The sequence below is a fragment of the Salvelinus fontinalis genome, chromosome 11 (assembly GCF_029448725.1).
Source record: "Salvelinus fontinalis isolate EN_2023a chromosome 11, ASM2944872v1, whole genome shotgun sequence".
In the NCBI taxonomy this organism is placed as follows: domain Eukaryota; kingdom Metazoa; phylum Chordata; class Actinopteri; order Salmoniformes; family Salmonidae; genus Salvelinus; species Salvelinus fontinalis.
Genome location: NC_074675.1, coordinates 202,651 through 222,607, shown reverse-complemented (window position 1 = coordinate 222,607; position 19,957 = coordinate 202,651). Strand labels below are relative to the sequence as shown.

The following is a 19,957-nucleotide window of genomic DNA, read 5'->3' as shown; positions in this document are numbered from 1 at the left end:
CAAATGTACTTTTAACAAGGCACACCTGTTAATTGAAATGCATTTCAGGTGACTACCTCATGAAGCTGGTTGAGAGAATGCCAAGAGTGTGCAAAGCTGTCATCAAGGCAAAGGGTGGCTACTTTGACAAATCTCAAATATGAAATATATTTAGTTTAACACTTTTTTGGTTACTACATGATCCCATACGTGTTATTTCATAGTGTTGATGTCTCCACTACTATTCTACAATGTAGAAAATAGTAAATATAAAGAAAAACCCTTGAATGAGGAGGTGTGTCCAAACTATTGACTGGTAATGTATAATGGGCTCATAGACATTTGACTAATTATTGGTTAAACTTTGTGCGTGCAATGCGCCCTGGCTCATGCCGTTTAGTCTCTATAGACTACTCACAGTTGACACAAGTAACGACTAACTTCCTTGTGCATTTCCCACACATAACTTTCTGGCAAGTGTTGTAAGTTTTGTGTGTTTTGTTCTGTCTGCAATGCCAGCACACTTGGCACTGTCTCCGCTTCTTCTGCTGCTGCTCTGGTGGCTTCATCCTCCGGATGCTTCAGACCCGGACCTTGGGCAAGCGGTACAGCTTTCCCAGACATGTGGTGCGCTCGGAGCTCTTTGGCTAGTTGAAGCGTATTGTCCCTCTGTGGCAGTTTCCGCCCGCGGGCCTTGTAGAGGATGGCAGTTTCCGCCATGCGGGCCTTGTCGTATTGCACTGGAATACAATACAATACAACGGATGCTACAATGAAATGCTTACTTGCAAGTTCTATAGGCTACACAAAACAATGCCACAAAGAATCGATGTAAACACAGTAAGAAAAATATATATACCTTTGTTGCATTGTAGTGGGTAACCGTGTCAGGCTTTGGCTTTTGGATTCCCTCAATGGTAACAGTAGGGTGCATTGTGCGGATGAGACAGACGCTCTTTAGTTGTTTACCCTGATGAAGGGGCTACGTGGCATTCTCACTTTTCAGCACCTGTGTGATGAACAGCTCAGACTGCTGCTTAGCGGAGGGGGGCAGCACCTGTGTGATGAACAGCTCAGACTGCTCCTTAGCGGAGGGGGGCACCACCTGTGTGATGAACAGCTCAGACTGCTGCTTAGCGGAGGGGGGCAGCACCTGTGTGATGAACAGCTCAGACTGCTGCTTAGCGGAGGGGGGCAGCACCTGTGTGATGAACAGCTCAGACTGCTGCTTAGCGGAGGGGGGCAGCACCTGTGTGATGAACAGCTCAGACTGCTGCTTAGCGGAGGGGGGCAGCACCTGTGTGATGAACAGCTCAGACTGCTCCTTAGCGGAGGGGGGCAGCACCCATCTTCCCTTGTTTACCAGGCTGGTTTCATTGGAGAGCAGTGCTCTGGCGAGGTGAAGAAGTTGTCCGTAGTGATGTTTCCTCCCTTCCGCCAGTTAAGGAGCAATGTCTCCTAGTCTTTAACCATGTCTCCTAGTCTTTAACCATGTCTCTGTGTTTAACCATGTCTCCTAGTCTTTAACCATCTCTCCTAGTCTTTAACCATGTCTCCTAGTCTTTAACCATGTCTCCTAGTCTTTAACCATGTCTCCTAGTCTTTAACCATGTCTCCTAGTCTTTAACCATGTCTCCTAGTCTTCAACCATGTCTCCTAGTCTTTAACCATGTCTCCTAGTCTTTAACCAGGTCTCTGCGTTGAACCAGGTCTCTCATCCTTTCCCCAGGCACGACGTTCAGCGTGTACATGTTCTTCACGTCGGCACGGTGTGTTGGCCACGTATTGAGTAAAGAGGCAGCGTTGTTTTTGCCGGGAACAGTTGCCACGGTGATGTCGGTACCTGCCTTGTAGCAAGCAGTGATGTTCTCAACGAATTTCACCCACACCTCCGGAAACCAGGGCAATTTTGTCTTCTTGGAAACGTCTGCCTCAGGTCTCTCTCTCTCTCTTGTCAAAAGAGATCTCTTGTCAAAAGAGATCTCCCTGTATCGATGCCGGGACATGGTCTCTTTTGAAGAATGCGTAGCCCCAGTCAGCCAACCAGAAGCTCTCCATACTCTTTGAGCTTTGAGCATCACAGATACACAACAATGAAGGCCTTTAGTTGGACAACAGACTTGTCCCACTAACTGTCACCTTTACTCTGTGCACCACGGTCCTTAATGTGGTTCAGAATCCCGTGATCCAATAAACACAGGAAGGCAGTGAGCGCATCTTCAATATTGCGCTTGGCGTGTGGCGTGAGTCCTGCAGCTTCACTCATGACATTCTGTCCTTGTCGTCTCCCTACATTTTCAGCTGGCTGCACAAGCTTCCAGACTGTGCCGTCCTTTCCCAGTTCCTGTCTCTCAGGTAGTGATGGATTTGGCACTACAGGATTAATACAAATATATGTAATTTAAGATAAATTAGCTTATTTGTAAAAAAATATTTAAAAAAATAAGGCTTTTTGGTGTGAATTGCCTACCTGGTAGGCCTACAGGTGTCGGCAGTCTGGGTGATGTTGTGGATGGCACAGGCGAAGATGGCAACGGTTGGGGATTTCGGCACTGCTGACAATGATAATAGCCTGATTAGTTTATTATATTTCATAAAATATAGATGTGAATCGGGGCTAATCTTCTGTTCATACACACAACAATTACAATATTGCGTAACATCACAACTGGCTTGCATACACAATACAACATGAGGACCTGCTAATAGGCTAATGACAATAGGCTAATGACAATAGGCTAATGACAATAGGCTAATGATAATAGGCTTATCATAATAAGCTAATGACAATAGGCGAATGATAATAGGCTAATGATAATAAGCTAATGATAATAGGCTAATGATAATAGGCTATTGACAATAGGCTAATGATAATAGGCTAATGATAATAGGCTAATGATAATAGGCTAATGATAATAGGCTATTGACAATAGGCTAATGATAATAGGCTAATGATAATAAGCTAATGACAATAGGCTAATGATAATAGGCTAATGATAATAGGCTAATGATAATAGGCTAATGATAATAGGCTAATGATAATAGCGATAATAATATCAATAATTAGGACTACAACAACCATGGTAAGCCGATAATAGCCTAATGCCAGTAATAGGCTAATTATAGAGAGTAATAGCGGTGACAGGCCAACAATGATGATAATCAGAATATTCTCTTAATAATAATAACATTTTGGCTAATAATAAAAACGATAAAAAAGAACAATAGTATTCTATTCTGATGCAGTTTTTCTGATTGTATTCTATTGCACCTGGGTTAGGCGTAGATGTGTGTGTGTTGGAGGCTATTGGTCAACGCTTTTCTTGTAAACTAGTTTGCTGTAAGTCAAACCAACAATATTGAGCAATCTTTTGTCCTAGGTTAAACATAAAAGGTGAAGAAGACGCAAGTCCTACCTGGAACATCAGCGGACGCGGACGTCTTGAAGTGGATGTGTCCAAGACGCAGTCTTTTGTGCTGGTGTGTCTCTGTGTCACTGTCAGAGTCAGGGACATTGGATGAGTTCTCGCATACCCATGAGACCATCACTCCCTGCATCAGACTGAATGCCTCCATCAGACTGAATGCCTCCATCAGACTGAATGCCTCCATCAGACTGAATGCCTCCATCAGACTGAATGCCTCCATCAGACTGAATGCCTCCATCAGACTCTTCCATATCCTGAAGCATGGCTAAAGCTTGCAGGGCGGTCAGCATTCCTGACATAGCTAGACACTAGTTAGTTTTGATCACACTACCTATCTGTTGTGTTTTATTCTATTGTAAAATTATTCTATTGTATTCTATTATGTTTCTATTCTGTTCTATTATAATCTGTTCCAATTCTAACTTCTATTTACAACTGTATTCTATTGATTCTGTATTCTAGAATCTAAAGGCTACTTTCCTTCGTGCTCATTTGAAAGCAAGTAAACAACAACAGTTGCTAAGCAACATCCAACGCCGGAAACACAAGGCGGGAAAAATAACTAAGGAATAGCAACACAAACAATAGCTTTGCGGAAGCCTACTGTGGGTAAAACATGCCTGCGGTCATTTTGACCATCATGGTCCTTTGAGGTACAATTTCTCAGAACGTTTTTGTCTTTTATGATATTGATCTCAAAGTGCCGCTAGATTGTAAAATACACATATTTAGGAAAAGTCCTGGAAAGGTGGTTTCAAGGTTTTTATTGAAATAAAGTTATTGAAAAAGGTCAGATTGACCGTCTTGGCAGTTCGAGTTCTCGCTACACTTCCCCGGATATATGCAAGCCCTAACTCCGTTCCTCATCTCCCCTCGCTGCGCACGCACGCCACGCTCCGATGATGGATGAGTTGAGACCGGCCAGTGTTGTCACGGTAATTTGATTGATGGGTTAGTGGCAGTGTGAGGGGTGAGCGTTAGGAGGGGGTCTGTATGGAAATAAATGCTGCAGATATGGCTGGTCATTAAAGGTGCTGTTGAGAAGGTGATGTCCCTGTAATGAGGGATAGGAGGACTACAGGCGGTGTGTGTGTGTGTGTGTGTGGTGTGTGTGTGTGTGTGTGTGTGTGTGTGTGTGTGTGTGTGTGTGTGTGTGTGTGTGTGTGTGTGTGTGGTGTGTGTGTGTGTGTATGGAGATATTGGGCAATGCCCTTGGATAATGACAGTTGAAATGAATGGGGAGTAATTAAAGTGGGATGACGAAGATCACGATGACGATGATGATGAAGGACGAGGACGAGGAGGGGAACCCAAGGTTAACAGGATGGGAAGGTGAGAAAGTTGTCAAGATAACAAAGATAATTGTCTGAAGGAGAGGTGAGGACACCTGCTGAATACTGTTTTCAATAGCTAATTTTGGCTACATCGCAAATAGCTCCCTAATCCCTATATAGGGCACTACTTTGAACAGAGCTTTATGGGCCGTAGTGCACTTTATAGGGAAAAGTGAGCCATTTGGAACAGCAAGGGTGTAGCTGTTCTGTGATGACAGTATTAACTCTTTAGAAGGTGTTTGTGGTGATGACAGTATTAACTCTTTAGAAGGTGTTTGTAATGATGACAGTATTAACTCTTTAGAAGGTGTTTGTAATGATGACAGTATTAACTCTTTAGAAGGTGTTTGTAGTGATGACAGTATTAACTCTTTAGAAGGTGTTTGTAGTGATGACAGTATTAACTCTTTAGAAGGTGTTTGTAGTGATGACAGTATTAACTCTTTAGAAGGTGTTTGTAGTGATGACAGTATTAACTCTTTAGAAGGTGTTTGTAGTGATGACAGTATTAACTCTTTAGAAGGTGTTTGTAGTGATGACAGTATTAACTCTTTAGAAGGTGTTTGTAGTGATGACAGTATTAACTCTTTAGAAGGTGTTTGTAGTGATGACAGTATTAACTCTTTAGAAGGTGTTTGTGGTGATGACAGTATTAACTCTTTAGAAGGTGTTTGTAGTGATGACAGTATTAACTCTTTAGAAGGTGTTTGTAGTGATGACAGTATTAACTCTTTAGAAGATGTTTGTAGTGATGACAGTATTAACTCTTTAGAAGGTGTTTGTGGTGATGACAGTATTAACTCTTTAGAATGTGTTTGTGGTGATGACAGTATTAACTCTTTAGAAGGTGTTTGTAGTGATGACAGTATTAACTCTTTAGAAGGTGTTTGTAGTGATGACAGTATTAACTCTTTAGAATGTGTTTGTAGTGATGACAGTGTTAACTCTTTAGAAGGTGTTTGTAGTGATGACAGTATTAACTCTTTAGAATGTGTTTGTAGTGATGACAGTATTAACTCTTTAGAAGGTGTTTGTAGTGATGACAGTATTAACTCTTTAGAAGGTGTTTGTAGTGATGACAGTATTAACTCTTTAGAAGGTGTTTGTAGTGATGACAGTATTAACTCTTCAGAAGGTGTTTGTAGTGATGACAGTATTAACTCTTTAGAAGGTGTTTGTAGTGATGACAGTATTAACTCTTTAGAAGGTGTTTGTAGTGATGACAGTATTAACTCTTTAGAATGTGTTTGTAGTGATGACAGTATTAACTCTTCAGAAGGTGTTTGTAGTGATGACAGTATTAACTCTTCAGAAGGTGTTTGTAGTGATGACAGTATTAACTCTTTAGAAGGTGTTTGTAGTGATGACAGTATTAACTCTTTAGAAGGTGTTTGTGGTGATGACAGTATTAACTCTTTAGAAGGTGTTTGTAGTGATGACAGTATTAACTCATTAGAAGGTGTTTGTAGTGATGACAGTATTAACTCTTTAGAAGGTGTTTGTGGTGATGACAGTATTAACTCTTTAGAAGGTGTTTGTAGTGATGACAGTATTAACTCTTTAGAAGGTGTTTGTAGTGATGACAGTATTAACTCTTTAGAAGGTGTTTGTAGTGATGACAGTATTAACTCTTTAGAAGGTGTTTGTAGTGATGACAGTATTAACTCTTTAGAATGTGTTTGTAGTGATGACAGTATTAACTCTTTAGAATGTGTTTGTAGTGATGACAGTATTAACTCTTTAGAATGTGTTTGTAGTGATGACAGTATTAACTCTTTAGAAGGTGTTTGTAATGATGACAGTATTAACTCTTTAGAAGGTGTTTGTGGTGATGACAGTATTAACTCTTTAGAATGTGTTTGTAGTGATGACAGTATTAACTCTTTAGGTGTTTGTAGTGATGACAGTATTAACTCTTTAGAAGGTGTTTGTAGTGATGACAGTATTAACTCTTTAGAAGGTGTTTGTAATGATGACAGTATTAACTCTTTAGAAGGTGTTTGTAGTGATGACAGTATTAACTCTTTAGAAGGTGTTTGTAGTGATGACAGTATTAACTCTTTAGAAGGTGTTTGTAGTGATGACAGTATTAACTCTTTAGAAGGTGTTTGTAGTGATGACAGTATTAACTCTTTAGAAGGTGTTTGTAGTGATGACAGTATTAACTCTTTAGAAGGTGTTTGTAGTGATGACAGTATTAACTCTTTAGAAGGTGTTTGTAATGATGACAGTATTAACTCTTTAGAAGGTGTTTGTAGTGATGACAGTATTAACTCTTTAGAAGGTGTTTGTAGTGATGACAGTATTAACTCTTTAGAAGGTGTTTGTAGTGATGACAGTATTAACTCTTTAGAAGGTGTTTGTAGTGATGACAGTATTAACTCTTTAGAAGGTGTTTGTAGTGATGACAGTATTAACTCTTTAGAAGGTGTTTGTAGTGATGACAGTATTAACTCTTTAGAAGGTGTTTGTAGTGATGACAGTATTAACTCTTTAGAAGGTGTTTGTAGTGATGACAGTATTAACTCTTTAGAAGGTGTTTGTAGTGATGACAGGATTAACTCTTTAGAAGGTGTTTGTGGTGATGACAGTATTAACTCTTTAGAAGGTGTTTGTAGTGATGACAGTATTAACTCTTTAGAAGGTGTTTGTAGTGATGACAGTATTAACTCTTTAGAAGGTGTTTGTAGTGATGACAGTATTAACTCTTTAGAATGTGTTTGTAGTGATGACAGTATTAACTCTTCAGAAGGTGTTTGTAGTGATGACAGTATTAACTCTTCAGAAGGTGTTTGTAGTGATGACAGTATTAACTCTTTAGAAGGTGTTTGTAGTGATGACAGTATTAACTCTTTAGAAGGTGTTTGTGGTGATGACAGTATTAACTCTTTAGAAGGTGTTTGTAGTGATGACAGTATTAACTCATTAGAAGGTGTTTGTAGTGATGACAGTATTAACTCTTTAGAAGGTGTTTGTGGTGATGACAGTATTAACTCTTTAGAAGGTGTTTGTAGTGATGACAGTATTAACTCTTTAGAAGGTGTTTGTAGTGATGACAGTATTAACTCTTTAGAAGGTGTTTGTAGTGATGACAGTATTAACTCTTTAGAAGGTGTTTGTAGTGATGACAGTATTAACTCTTTAGAATGTGTTTGTAGTGATGACAGTATTAACTCTTTAGAATGTGTTTGTAGTGATGACAGTATTAACTCTTTAGAATGTGTTTGTAGTGATGACAGTATTAACTCTTTAGAAGGTGTTTGTAATGATGACAGTATTAACTCTTTAGAAGGTGTTTGTGGTGATGACAGTATTAACTCTTTAGAATGTGTTTGTAGTGATGACAGTATTAACTCTTTAGGTGTTTGTAGTGATGACAGTATTAACTCTTTAGAAGGTGTTTGTAGTGATGACAGTATTAACTCTTTAGAAGGTGTTTGTAATGATGACAGTATTAACTCTTTAGAAGGTGTTTGTAGTGATGACAGTATTAACTCTTTAGAAGGTGTTTGTAGTGATGACAGTATTAACTCTTTAGAAGGTGTTTGTAGTGATGACAGTATTAACTCTTTAGAAGGTGTTTGTAGTGATGACAGTATTAACTCTTTAGAAGGTGTTTGTAGTGATGACAGTATTAACTCTTTAGAAGGTGTTTGTAGTGATGACAGTATTAACTCTTTAGAAGGTGTTTGTAATGATGACAGTATTAACTCTTTAGAAGGTGTTTGTAGTGATGACACTATTAACTCTTTAGAAGGTGTTTGTAGTGATGACAGTATTAACTCTTTAGAAGGTGTTTGTAGTGATGACAGTATTAACTCTTTAGAAGGTGTTTGTAGTGATGACAGTATTAACTCTTTAGAAGGTGTTTGTAGTGATGACAGTATTAACTCTTTAGAAGGTGTTTGTAGTGATGACAGTATTAACTCTTTAGAAGGTGTTTGTAGTGATGACAGTATTAACTCTTTAGAAGGTGTTTGTAGTGATGACAGTATTAACTCTTTAGAAGGTGTTTGTAGTGATGACAGTATTAACTCTTTAGAAGGTGTTTGTAGTGATGACAGTATTAACTCTTCAGAAGGTGTTTGTAGTGATGACAGTATTAACTCTTTCGAAGGTGTTTGTGGTGATGACAGTATTAACTCTTTAGAAGGTGTTTGTAATGATGACAGTATTAACTCTTTAGAAGGTGTTTGTAGTGATGACAGTATTAACTCTTTAGAAGGTGTTTGTAGTGATGACAGTATTAACTCTTTAGAAGGTGTTTGTGGTGATGACAGTATTAACTCTTTAGAAGGTGTTTGTAGTGATGACAGTATTAACTCTTTAGAAGGTGTTTGTAGTGATGACAGTATTAACTCTTTAGAAGGTGTTTGTAGTGATGACAGTATTAACTCTTTAGAAGGTGTTTGTAGTGATGACAGTATTAACTCTTTAGAAGGTGTTTGTAGTGATGACAGTATTAACTCTTTAGAAGGTGTTTGTAGTGATGACAGTATTAACTCTTTAGAAGGTGTTTGTGGTGATGACAGTATTAACTCTTTAGAAGGTGTTTGTGGTGATGACAGTATTAACTCTTTAGAAGGTGTTTGTGGTGATGACAGTATTAACTCTTTAGAAGGTGTTTGTGGTGATGACAGTATTAACTCTTTAGAAGGTGTTTGTAGTGATGACAGTATTAACTCTTTAGAAGGTGTTTGTAGTGATGACAGTATTAACTCTTTAGAAGGTGTTTGTGGTGATGACAGTATTAACTCTTTAGAAGGTGTTTGTAGTGATGACAGTATTAACTCTTTAGAAGGTGTTTGTAGTGATGACAGTATTAACTCTTTAGAAGGTGTTTGTAGTGATGACAGTATTAACTCTTTAGAAGGTGTTTGTAGTGATGACAGTATTAACTCTTTAGAAGGTGTTTGTAGTGATGACAGTATTAACTCTTTAGAAGGTGTTTGTGGTGATGACAGTATTAACTCTTTAGAAGGTGTTTGTAGTGATGACAGTATTAACTCTTCAGAAGGTGTTTGTAGTGATGACAGTATTAACTCTTTAGAAGGTGTTTGTGGTGATGACAGTATTAACTCTTTAGAAGGTGTTTGTAGTGATGACAGTATTAACTCTTTAGAAGGTGTTTGTAGTGATGACAGTATTAACTCTTTAGAAGGTGTTTGTAGTGATGACAGTATTAACTCTTTAGAATGTGTTTGTAGTGATGACAGTATTAACTCTTTAGAAGGTGTTTGTAGTGATGACAGTATTAACTCTTTAGAATGTGTTTGTAGGGATGACAGTATTAGTGGGAAACAGCAGCAGTCTACTCCACATGTCAGTATCAAGGGTAATCAATAGATAGACATAGAAAAAGACAAAGTGGGTTAAATCCTCAGACTTGATGGGTAAGTAGACAGGCGGTCATGAGTTATTTCATGTTAATGTGTGGTTAGGTAATGAGGATACAGCTAGTGGAGAGAGCATGTTGTATATGACTTTATACTGCACACAGTGTTTCTTCTGGAAACAGTAATACTGTGTTTCCAAGAGAATTTTCCCCTTGGGCACAATAAAGTTGATCTTATCTTCTGACATTAAGTCCCCACCACTCCACTGTTGGACGTTAGAGAGCCTGTTGTGGCCTCACATCCCAATGGGGATAAACAGGATTAAGTCAGTCAGTCAGTAAGACTGTAACTCTACACCACTCCACTGTTAGTGGTTACCCCTCTCTCTGTAGGTGCAGTTACAGACTACCCAGGGTTAAGGTTAGGGTTAAGGTTAGGGTTAGGGTTAGGGTTAAGGTTAAGGTTAAGGTTAGGGTTAGGGTTAAGGTTAGGGTTAAAGTTAAGGTTAGGGTTAAGGTTAGGGTTAAGGTTAGGGTTAGGCTAGGGTTAGGCTAAGGTTAAGGTTAGGGTTAGGGGGTCACTAGTGTAACTCACCACCACGCCACTGTCAGTGGTTACCTCTCTGTAAGTAAAGTTACAGACTGCCCAGGGTTAGGGTTAGGGTTAGGGTTAGGGTTAGGGTTAGGGTTAAGGTTAGGGTTGGGGTTAGGGTTAGGGTTAAGGTTAAGCTAAGGTTAAGGTTAGGGTTAGGGTTAGGGGGCCACTAGTGTAACTCACCACCACTCCACTGTCAGTGGTCACCTCTCTGTAGGTAAAGTTACAGACGGCCCAGGCCAGGTAGTAGGTGGACATTCGAGGGGTCCTGGAGAAGTGGTTGGTCACCCAGCCATCATCATCAGAGATGGAGGCCTCTACAGGCATGTTGGAGAGAGAGAGGTAGGACGCATCGTGTCTCAGGCTGATCCGGAACGTGGCCTTGTAGATGGGCTCATCAAAACACGGAAAGGCCTTTCTGGCGTGGGTGGGGGAGAACTGTGTCACCGCCATGTACCTGGAGAGAGGGGGAGGGAGAGAGAGAGAGAGGGATGGAAGAGAGGGGAGGGGGAGAGGGGACGGGAAGAGTGTGAGAGAGAGGGGAGGAGGGAGAGGGGACGGGGGAGAGAACAAAGAGTTAGTTTCACATTAGATTAGGAGATAAAAGGAACCTAATGGCCGAGAGTTGTTCTATACTTAGAAAATAGTCATTTCACCTTGACTATTGCCTTCTTGTCACCCTGGAAAACTGATGAGCTCTGAGTTCACATTGAAACAGATAGGCCCCCTGTTTTGGTTTTACAGATCACTGAAAGTGCTTCGGAATCTGTCACAGTAGAGCAGGGGTGTCAAACTCATTCCACGGAGGGCCTAGTGTCTGCAGGTTTTTGGTTTTTCCTTTCAATAAAGCCCTAGACAACCAGGTGTGGGGAGTTCCTAACTAATTAGTGATGTTAATTCATCAATCAAGTACAAGGGAGGAGCGAAAACCCGCAGACACTCGGCCCCCCGTGGAATGAGTTTGACACCTGTGCAGTAGAGTAAAGGCCATAGCAGGTTGGCTTTGTTCCGAGCATAACTTGGCTAGGTGAAGTGAACGTCTGGGCTCGCGGACTTCTTTACAATACATTTGTTTGAAAAAAACGAGATAAAAGCATCAATATTAATGTTTGTCCCTCTTGAGCTGCCGTATCAACAACATGGCCAGTACACTTCCTCAAAATAGTCAAAATTAATCTAAGATAACACAAGAAATCTGTCATTTTTTTGCAGAGGAAGTCTTTGCAGAGGAAGTCTTTGCAGAGGAAGTCTTTGCAGAGGAAGTCTTTCCAGAGGAAGCAATTTTACATCGAAGATGTTTGATGCAGTATGAAAAAACCACGTATGAAAACTAGTTGTCTGTCGGTGAATGACAACAAACACTTCATTGAAGAATCCCTATTGTTGACCAATCACTGACGAAGGGGGTAGACACCAAACTGAACAAAAACATCACAAAATGTTGTCATAATATACAGTATGCATGAATGGTTTTGAAGAATATGGGAAGCGTACGGTAAGTTTTAGTAATTGCAGAACACGGGTGAAAGGTACTTCAAATAATTCCCAGTTGGTTGAGAGTTTTCCTGTGCAAATGCACTGACCTATAGTACCAGTCAAAAGTTTGGACACAACTACTCATTCCAGGGTTTTTCTTTATTTTTTACTATTTTCTACATTGTAGAACAGTGAAGACATAAAAACTATGAAATAACACATATGGAATCAAATCATGTAGTAACCAAAAAAAGTGTTAAAATCTAAATAGATTTTAGATTTTAGATTCTTCAAAGTAGCCACCCTTTGCATTGATGACAGCTTTGCACACTCTTGGCATTTTCTCAACCAGCTTCAACTGGAATGCTTTTCCAACTGTCTTGAAGGAGTTCCCACATATGCTGAGCACTTGTTGGCTGCTTTTCCTTCACTCTGCGGTCCATCCCAAACCATCACAAATGGGTTGAGGTCGGGTGATTGTGGAGGCCAGGTCATCTGATGCAGCACCATCACTCTCCTTCTTGGTCAAATGGCCATTACACAGCCTGGAGGTGTGTTGAGTCATTGTCCTGTTAAAAAACATATGATAGTCCCACTAAGCACAAACCAGATGGGATGGAATATTCCTTCAGAATGCTGTGGTAGACATGCTGGTCAAGTGTGCCTTGAATTCTAAATAAATCACTGACAGTGTCACCAGCAAAGCACCCCCACACCATCACACCTCCTCCTCCATGCTCCACAGTGGGAACTACACATGCAGAGATCATCCGTTCACCTACTCTGCGTCTCACAAAGACACTGAGGTTTGGACCAAAAATCTCACATTTTGACTCATTAGACCAAAGGACAGATTTCCACTGGTCTAATGTCCATTGCTCGTGTTTCTTGGCCCAAGCAAGTCTCTTCTTCTTATTGGTGTCCTTTAGAGTTGTTTCTTTGCAGCAATTCAATCATGAAGGCCTGATTCACGCAGTCTCCTCTGAATAGTTGATGTTGAGATGTGTCTGTTACTTGAACTCTGTGAAGCATTTATTTGGGCTGCAATTTCTGAGGCTGGTAATTCTAATGAATGTATCCTATTGAAGCAGAGGTAACTCTGGGTCTTCCTTTCCTGTGGCGGTCCTCATGAGAGCCAGTTTCATCATAGCGCTTGATGGATTTTGCGACTGCACTTGAAGAAACTTTCAAAGTCCTTGAAATGTTCCGGATTGACTGACCTTCATGTCTTCAAGTAATGATGGACTGTCATTTCTATTTGCTTATTTGAGCTGTTCTTGCCATAATATGAACTTTTACCAAATAGGGCTATCTTCTGTATACCACACCTACCTTGTCACAACACAACTGCTTGGCTCAAACGCATTAAGAAGAAAAGGAATTCCAAATATTAACTTTTAACAAGGTACACCTGTTAATTTAAATGTATTTCAGGTGACTACCTCATGGAGCTGGTTGAGAGAATGTCAAGAGTGGGCAAAGCTGTCAATGAAAAGGGTGACTTCTTTGACGATTCTCAAATCTCAAATATATTTTGACATGTTTAACACTTTTTTGGTTACTAAATGATTCCATATGTGTTATTTCATAGTTTTGATGTCTTCACTATTATTCTACAATGTAGAAAATAGTAAAAATGAAGAATGAGTAGGTGTGTCCAAACTGGTACTGTATATAGTACATATATTTCATCAATAATAGCTGCTCCTAGCAGCTTCTGCTGTGGAGAAGTCTTGGTTTCACTTGAAATAAGTCGTGGTTTCATTTGAAATAAGTCGTGGTTTCATTTGAAATAAGTTGTGGTTTCACTTGAAATAAGTCGTGGTTTCATTTGAAATAAGTTGTGGTTTCACTTGAAATAAGTCGTGGTTTCATTTGAAATAAGTCTTGGTTTCATTTGAAAGAAGTCTTGGTTTCATTTGAAATAAGCCTTGGCTTCACTTGAAAGCCACACCTCACAGTGCTACAGCTGAATTGGTGCCCACGTCAGACTCATCGCTACAGAGACATGGTCACTGTAACAATCGTATAAATGACAGCCGGCCGGTTTGTTAACTTCCTGTCCTGTAGTCTATTCCAAGACTCCGCGTAGTCACAATTAGTGACTAAATTACATTCCAAAATAGTCCAAATCTTTTTAACCGTATGAGGTTATATTTGCTATTTTTACACTTGTTTCCCATTCCCAAACATTCAGGGTTTTTTTATTATTATTTTCCTACTTTCCTGTTCCAAAATCCTCCTTGTAATTATCATTCCAGAGACAGAGCCACGTCTGAGATAATATAGTGCAGCATCAGGAGTTCTGAGAAAAGGTCTGGGAGCCTCTCCTCTCAGTTAGATTGGCAGTGAGGTGAGGAGAGCCTCTCCTCTCAGTTAGATTGGCAGTGGGGGTGAGGAGAGCCTCTCCTCTCAGTTAGATTGGCAGTGGGGTGAGGAGAGCCTCTCCTCTCAGTTAGATTGGCAGTGAGGTGAGGAGAGCCTTTCCTCTCAGTTAGATTGGCAGTGAGGTGAGGAGAGCCTCTCCTCTCAGTTAGATTGGCAGTGAGGTGAGGAGAGCCTCTCCTCTCAGTTAGATTGGCAGTGGGGGTGAGGAGAGCCTCTCCTCTCAGTTAGATTGGCAGTGGGGTGAGGAGAGCCTCTCCTCTCAGTTAGATTGGCAGTGAGGTGAGGAGAGCCTTTCCTCTCAGTTAGATTGGCAGTGAGGTGAGGAGAGCCTCTCCTCTCTGATTGGCAGTGAGGTGAGGAGAGCCTCTCCTCTCAGTTAGATTGGCAGTGAGGTGAGGAGAGCCTTTCCTCTCAGTTAGATTGGCAGTGAGGTGAGGAGAGCCTCTCCTCTCAGATTGGCAGTGAGGTGAGGAGAGCCTCTCCTCTCAGTTAGATTGGCAGTGAGGTGAGGAGAGCCTCTCCTCTCAGTTAGATTGGCAGTGGGGTGAGGAGAGCCTCTCCTCTCAGTTAGATTGGCAGTGAGGTGAGGAGAGCCTCTCCTCTCAGTTAGATTGGCAGTGAGGTGAGGAGAGCCTCTCCTCTCAGTTAGATTGGCAGTGAGGTGAGGAGAGCCTCTCCTCTCAGTTAGATTGGCAGTGGGGTGAGGAGAGCCTCTCCTCTCAGATTGGCAGTGAGGTGAGGAGAGCCTCTCCTTTCAGTTAGATTAGCAGTGAGGTGAGGAGAGCCTCTCCTCTCAGTTAGATTGGCAGTGGGGTGAGGAGAGCCTCTCCTCTCAGATTGGCAGTGAGGTGAGGAGAGCCTCTCCTCTCAGATAGATTGGCAGTGAGGTGAGGAGAGCCTCTCCTCTCAGTTAGATTGGCAGTGGGGTGAGGAGAGCCTCTCCTCTCAGTTAGATTGGCAGTGGGGTGAGGAGAGCCTCTCCTCTCAGATTGGCAGTGAGGTGAGGAGAGCCTCTCCTCTCAGATAGATTGGCAGTGAGGTGAGGAGAGCCTCTCCTCTCAGTTAGATTGGCAGTGGGGTGAGGAGAGCCTCTCCTCTCAGTTAGATTGGCAGTGGGGTGAGGAGAGGGGGGACTGTGTGTGTGTGTGTGTGTGTGTGTGTGTGTGTGTGTGTGTGTGTGTGTGTGTGTGTGTGTGTGTGTGTGTGTGTGTGTGTGTGTGTGTGTGTGTGTGTGTGTGTGTGTGTGTGTGTGTGTGTGTGTGTGTGTGTGTGTGTGTGTGTGTGGTTGGAATAGGACGTTAAGGAGGGGGATCTGAGTTAACTTAGCCACAGTCATGATGTTAGTGATGTTATTGATGTCCGTGATGGAACCAGTGATTTCCAACATCATCCAACACACTGTTTAATAAGCAGACAGCTGGATTACAGAGTATCAAAGCATCTCAGACCACTGAGGAGAGGAGGAGGAAGGGGGGAGGGGGGAGGAGGCCTTTACCTCTACAGGGACCAGACCTCTTCTTCATCCCTCCATCCTCTCTTTCATCAGCACCTCCTCTGCTGTGGACGTCAGGGATATAAAGGGAGACCAGCATCTCTCTCCTAAAACCCTGAGTGCTGGTCTGCTTTCATCATAGAGGCTCTCTAATGTGTTCCTGTGTGACTGAAGGCTCTGACTCAGCATGCATCCCAAATGGCACCCTATTCCCTTTATAGTGCACTACTTTAGACCAGAGCCCTATTCCCTATATAGTGCACTACTTTAGACCAGAGCCCTATTCCCTATATAGTGCACTACTTTAGACCAGGGCCCTATTCCCTATTATAGTACACTACTTTAGACCAGAGCCCTATTCCCTGTATAGTACACTACTTTAGACCAGAGCCCTATTCCCTGTATAGTGCACTACTTTAGACCAGAGCCCTATTCCCTATATAGTGCACTACTTTAGACCAGAGCCATATTCCCTAATAGTGCACTACTTTAGACCAGAGCCCTATTCCCTGTATAGTGCACTACTTTAGACCAGAGCCCTATTCCCTATATAGTGTACTACTTTAGACCAGGCTGTTGTCTGTTTGTTTATACAATGCTGAGGTTGGGCTGACTCGCTGACTAGCTGACTAAATGACTGGCTGACTGGCTGACTGGCTGACTGGCTGGCTGACTTGTTGACTGGCTTACTGGCTGACTGATTGACTGGCTGACTGGCTGACTGGTTGACTGGTTGACTGACTGACTTGTTGACTGGCTTACTGGCTGACTGGCTGACTGGCTGACTGGTTAACTGACTGACTTGTTGACTGGCTTACTGGCTGACTGGTTGACTGGCTGACTAGCTGACTGGCTGACTGGCTGAACGGTTGACTGACTGACTTGTTGACTGGCTTACTGGCTGACTGACTGACTGGTTGACTGGCTGACTGGTTGACTGACTGACTAGCTGACTGGCTGACTGGCTGACTGGTTGACTGGCTGACTAGCTGACTGGCTGACTGGATGACTGAATGACAGATTGACTGGCTGACTGAATGACTGGCTGACTGAATGACTGGCTGACTAGCTGACTGGCTGACTGAATGACTGACTGGCTGACTAGCTGACTGGTTGACTGGCTGACTGGCTGACTGAATGACAGATTGACTGGCTGACTGAATGACTGGCTGACTGAATGACAGATTGACTGGCTGACTGGCTGACTGACTGACTGGCTGAACAGCTGACTGTCTTAACTCTGGTATAACAGTACTCTCCTATATACTGTGTGACAGATATACTGAATGACAGATTGACTGGCTGACTAGCTGACTGGCTGACTGGCTGACTGAATGACAGATTGACTGGCTGACTAGCTGACTGGCTGACTGGCTGACTGGCTGACTGAATGACAGATTGACTGGCTGACTAGCTGACTGGCTGACTAGCTGACTGGCTGACTGGCTGACTGGCTGACTGAATGACAGATTGACTGGTTGACTGGTTGACTGGCTTACAGGCTGACTGAATGACTGGCTGAATGACTGTCTGAACAGCCCTCTGCTTTGCCGTTGGGATTAACCTGGGTAGTCCAACCATAACACCGCAATCCACACAGTTTCTTTGCCTGGTGGACGTGCCAGCTAGGAAGAGGTTGAGAGAAGGGGAAGAGAGGAGGGAGAGAGGGGGGAGAAGTCCTTCAGGGGGTGTTTGGCCCTCCCACGGTGACATTTAAATGGCTATCAGAATCAGTAGGAGCCTGATAAACTGACAGTTGGGCTGATTGGAGATCTGGTGGTGAATCTGGTCAAGCAGTGTTAACACTGAGGGATCGGTCCGTCATTAAACACAAAGGCAGCGTTTAAAGAGGCAGCCCAAATCTGATCGTTTTTTCATTATTAGATCTTTTGACCAATCACATCTAATCTTTTCACATCAGACCTTTCTTTTTTCAGAGCTCAAAAGACCAATTAGTTAAAAAATATATCAGAATTGGACTGCCTGTGTAAACGCTGCCTAACACACACATGCACACAGACACAGCCAGGCACACTCAAAGACACACACACACACACACACACACAGACACAGACACAGACACACACACACACACACACACACACACACACACACACACACACACACACACACAAACACACACACACACTTTATTTAACCTTTAACTTTATTTAACAAATACACACACAAAGCAAGGGATCGGTCTCCTGTCAGACAGTAAAGCCAGGCAGTTATTTGTTGGTCATAGAGGGGATGTTTATCAATGGGATGTGGCCTCTTTACTGAAAAAGCACTGGAGGTGAAGAGAAGCCAGAGAAACGTTCTACAGGATGAATAGCAGCACTTGGCCAGGAAAATAACAGAATCATGTCCTCTACTATATACTGTATTAACTCTGGTATAACAGTACTATAATATATACTGTGTTAAATCTGATATAACAGTACTCTACTATATACTACTGTCTTAACTCTGGTATAACAGTACTCTACTATATACTACTGTGTTAAATCTGATATAACAGTACTCTACTATATACTACTGTCTTAACTCTGGTATAACAGTACTCTACTATATACTACTGTCTTAACTCTGGTATAACAGTACTCTACTATATACTGTGTTAACTCTGATATAACAGTACTCTACTATATACTGTGTTAACTCTGATATAACAGTACTCTACTATATACTGTGTTAACTCTGGTATAACAGTACTCTACTATATACTGTGTTAACTCTGGTATAACAGTACTCTACTATATACTGTGTTAACTCTGATATAACAGTACTCTACTATATACTGTGTTAACTCTGGTATAACAGTACTCTACTATATACTGTGTTAACTCTGGTATAACAGTACTCTACTATATACTGTGTTAACTCTGGTATAACAGTACTCTACTATATACTGTGTTAACTCTGATATAACAGTACTCTACTATATACTGTGTTAACTCTGATATAACAGTACTCTACTATATACTGTGTTAACTCTGGTATAACAGTACTATAATATACACTGTCTTAACTCTGGTATAACAGTACTCTACTATATACTACTGTCTTAACTCTGGTATAACAGTACTCTACTATATACTGTGTTAACTCTGATATAACAGTACTCTACTATATACTGTGTTAACTCTGGTATAACAGTACTCTACTATATACTGTGTTAACTCTGGTATAACAGTACTATACTATATACTGTGTTAACTCTGGTATAACAGTACTCTACTATATACTGTCTTAACTCTGATATAACAGTACTCTACTATATACTGTGTTAACTCTGATATAACAGTACTATATACTACTGTCTTAACTCTGGTATAACAGTACTATACTATATACTGTGTTAACTCTGGTATAACAGTACTATACTATATACTGTGTTAACTCTGATATAATAGTACTCTACTATATACTGTGTTAACTCTGGTATAACAGTACTATACTATATACTGTCTTAACTCTGGTATAACAATACTCTACTATAAACTACTGTCTTAACTCTGATATAACAGTACTCTACTATATACTACTGTCTTAACTCTGATATAACAGTACTCTACTATATGCTGTCTTAACTCTGGTATAACAGTACTCTACTATATACTGTCTTAACTCTGATATAATAGTACTCTACTATATACTGTATTAACTCTGATATAACAGTACTCTACTATATGCTGTCTTAACTCTGATATAACAGTACTCTACTATATACTACTGTCTTAACTCTGATATAACAGTACTCTACTATATACTGTGTTAACTCTGGTATAACAGTACAATACTATATACTGTGTTAACTCTGGTATAACAGTACTCTACTATATACTGTGTTAACTCTGATATAACAGTACTCTACTATATACTACTGTCTTAACTCTGATATAACAGTATTCTACTATATACTGT

At 41.0% G+C, this 19,957-nt stretch overlaps 1 protein-coding gene across 1 annotated transcript in view; it reads right to left on the bottom strand.

The window, feature by feature from the left end:
- Positions 1-19,957, bottom strand: part of LOC129864859 (thyrotropin-releasing hormone-degrading ectoenzyme-like) — a gene marked incomplete in the record, with an annotated part of 320,531 nt that overhangs the window by 287,909 nt on the left and 12,665 nt on the right. Inside the window, 1 exon segment of the mRNA XM_055937145.1 lies at positions 10,855-11,128. Within this exon segment, the coding sequence (XP_055793120.1) occupies positions 10,855-11,128 (274 nt within the window).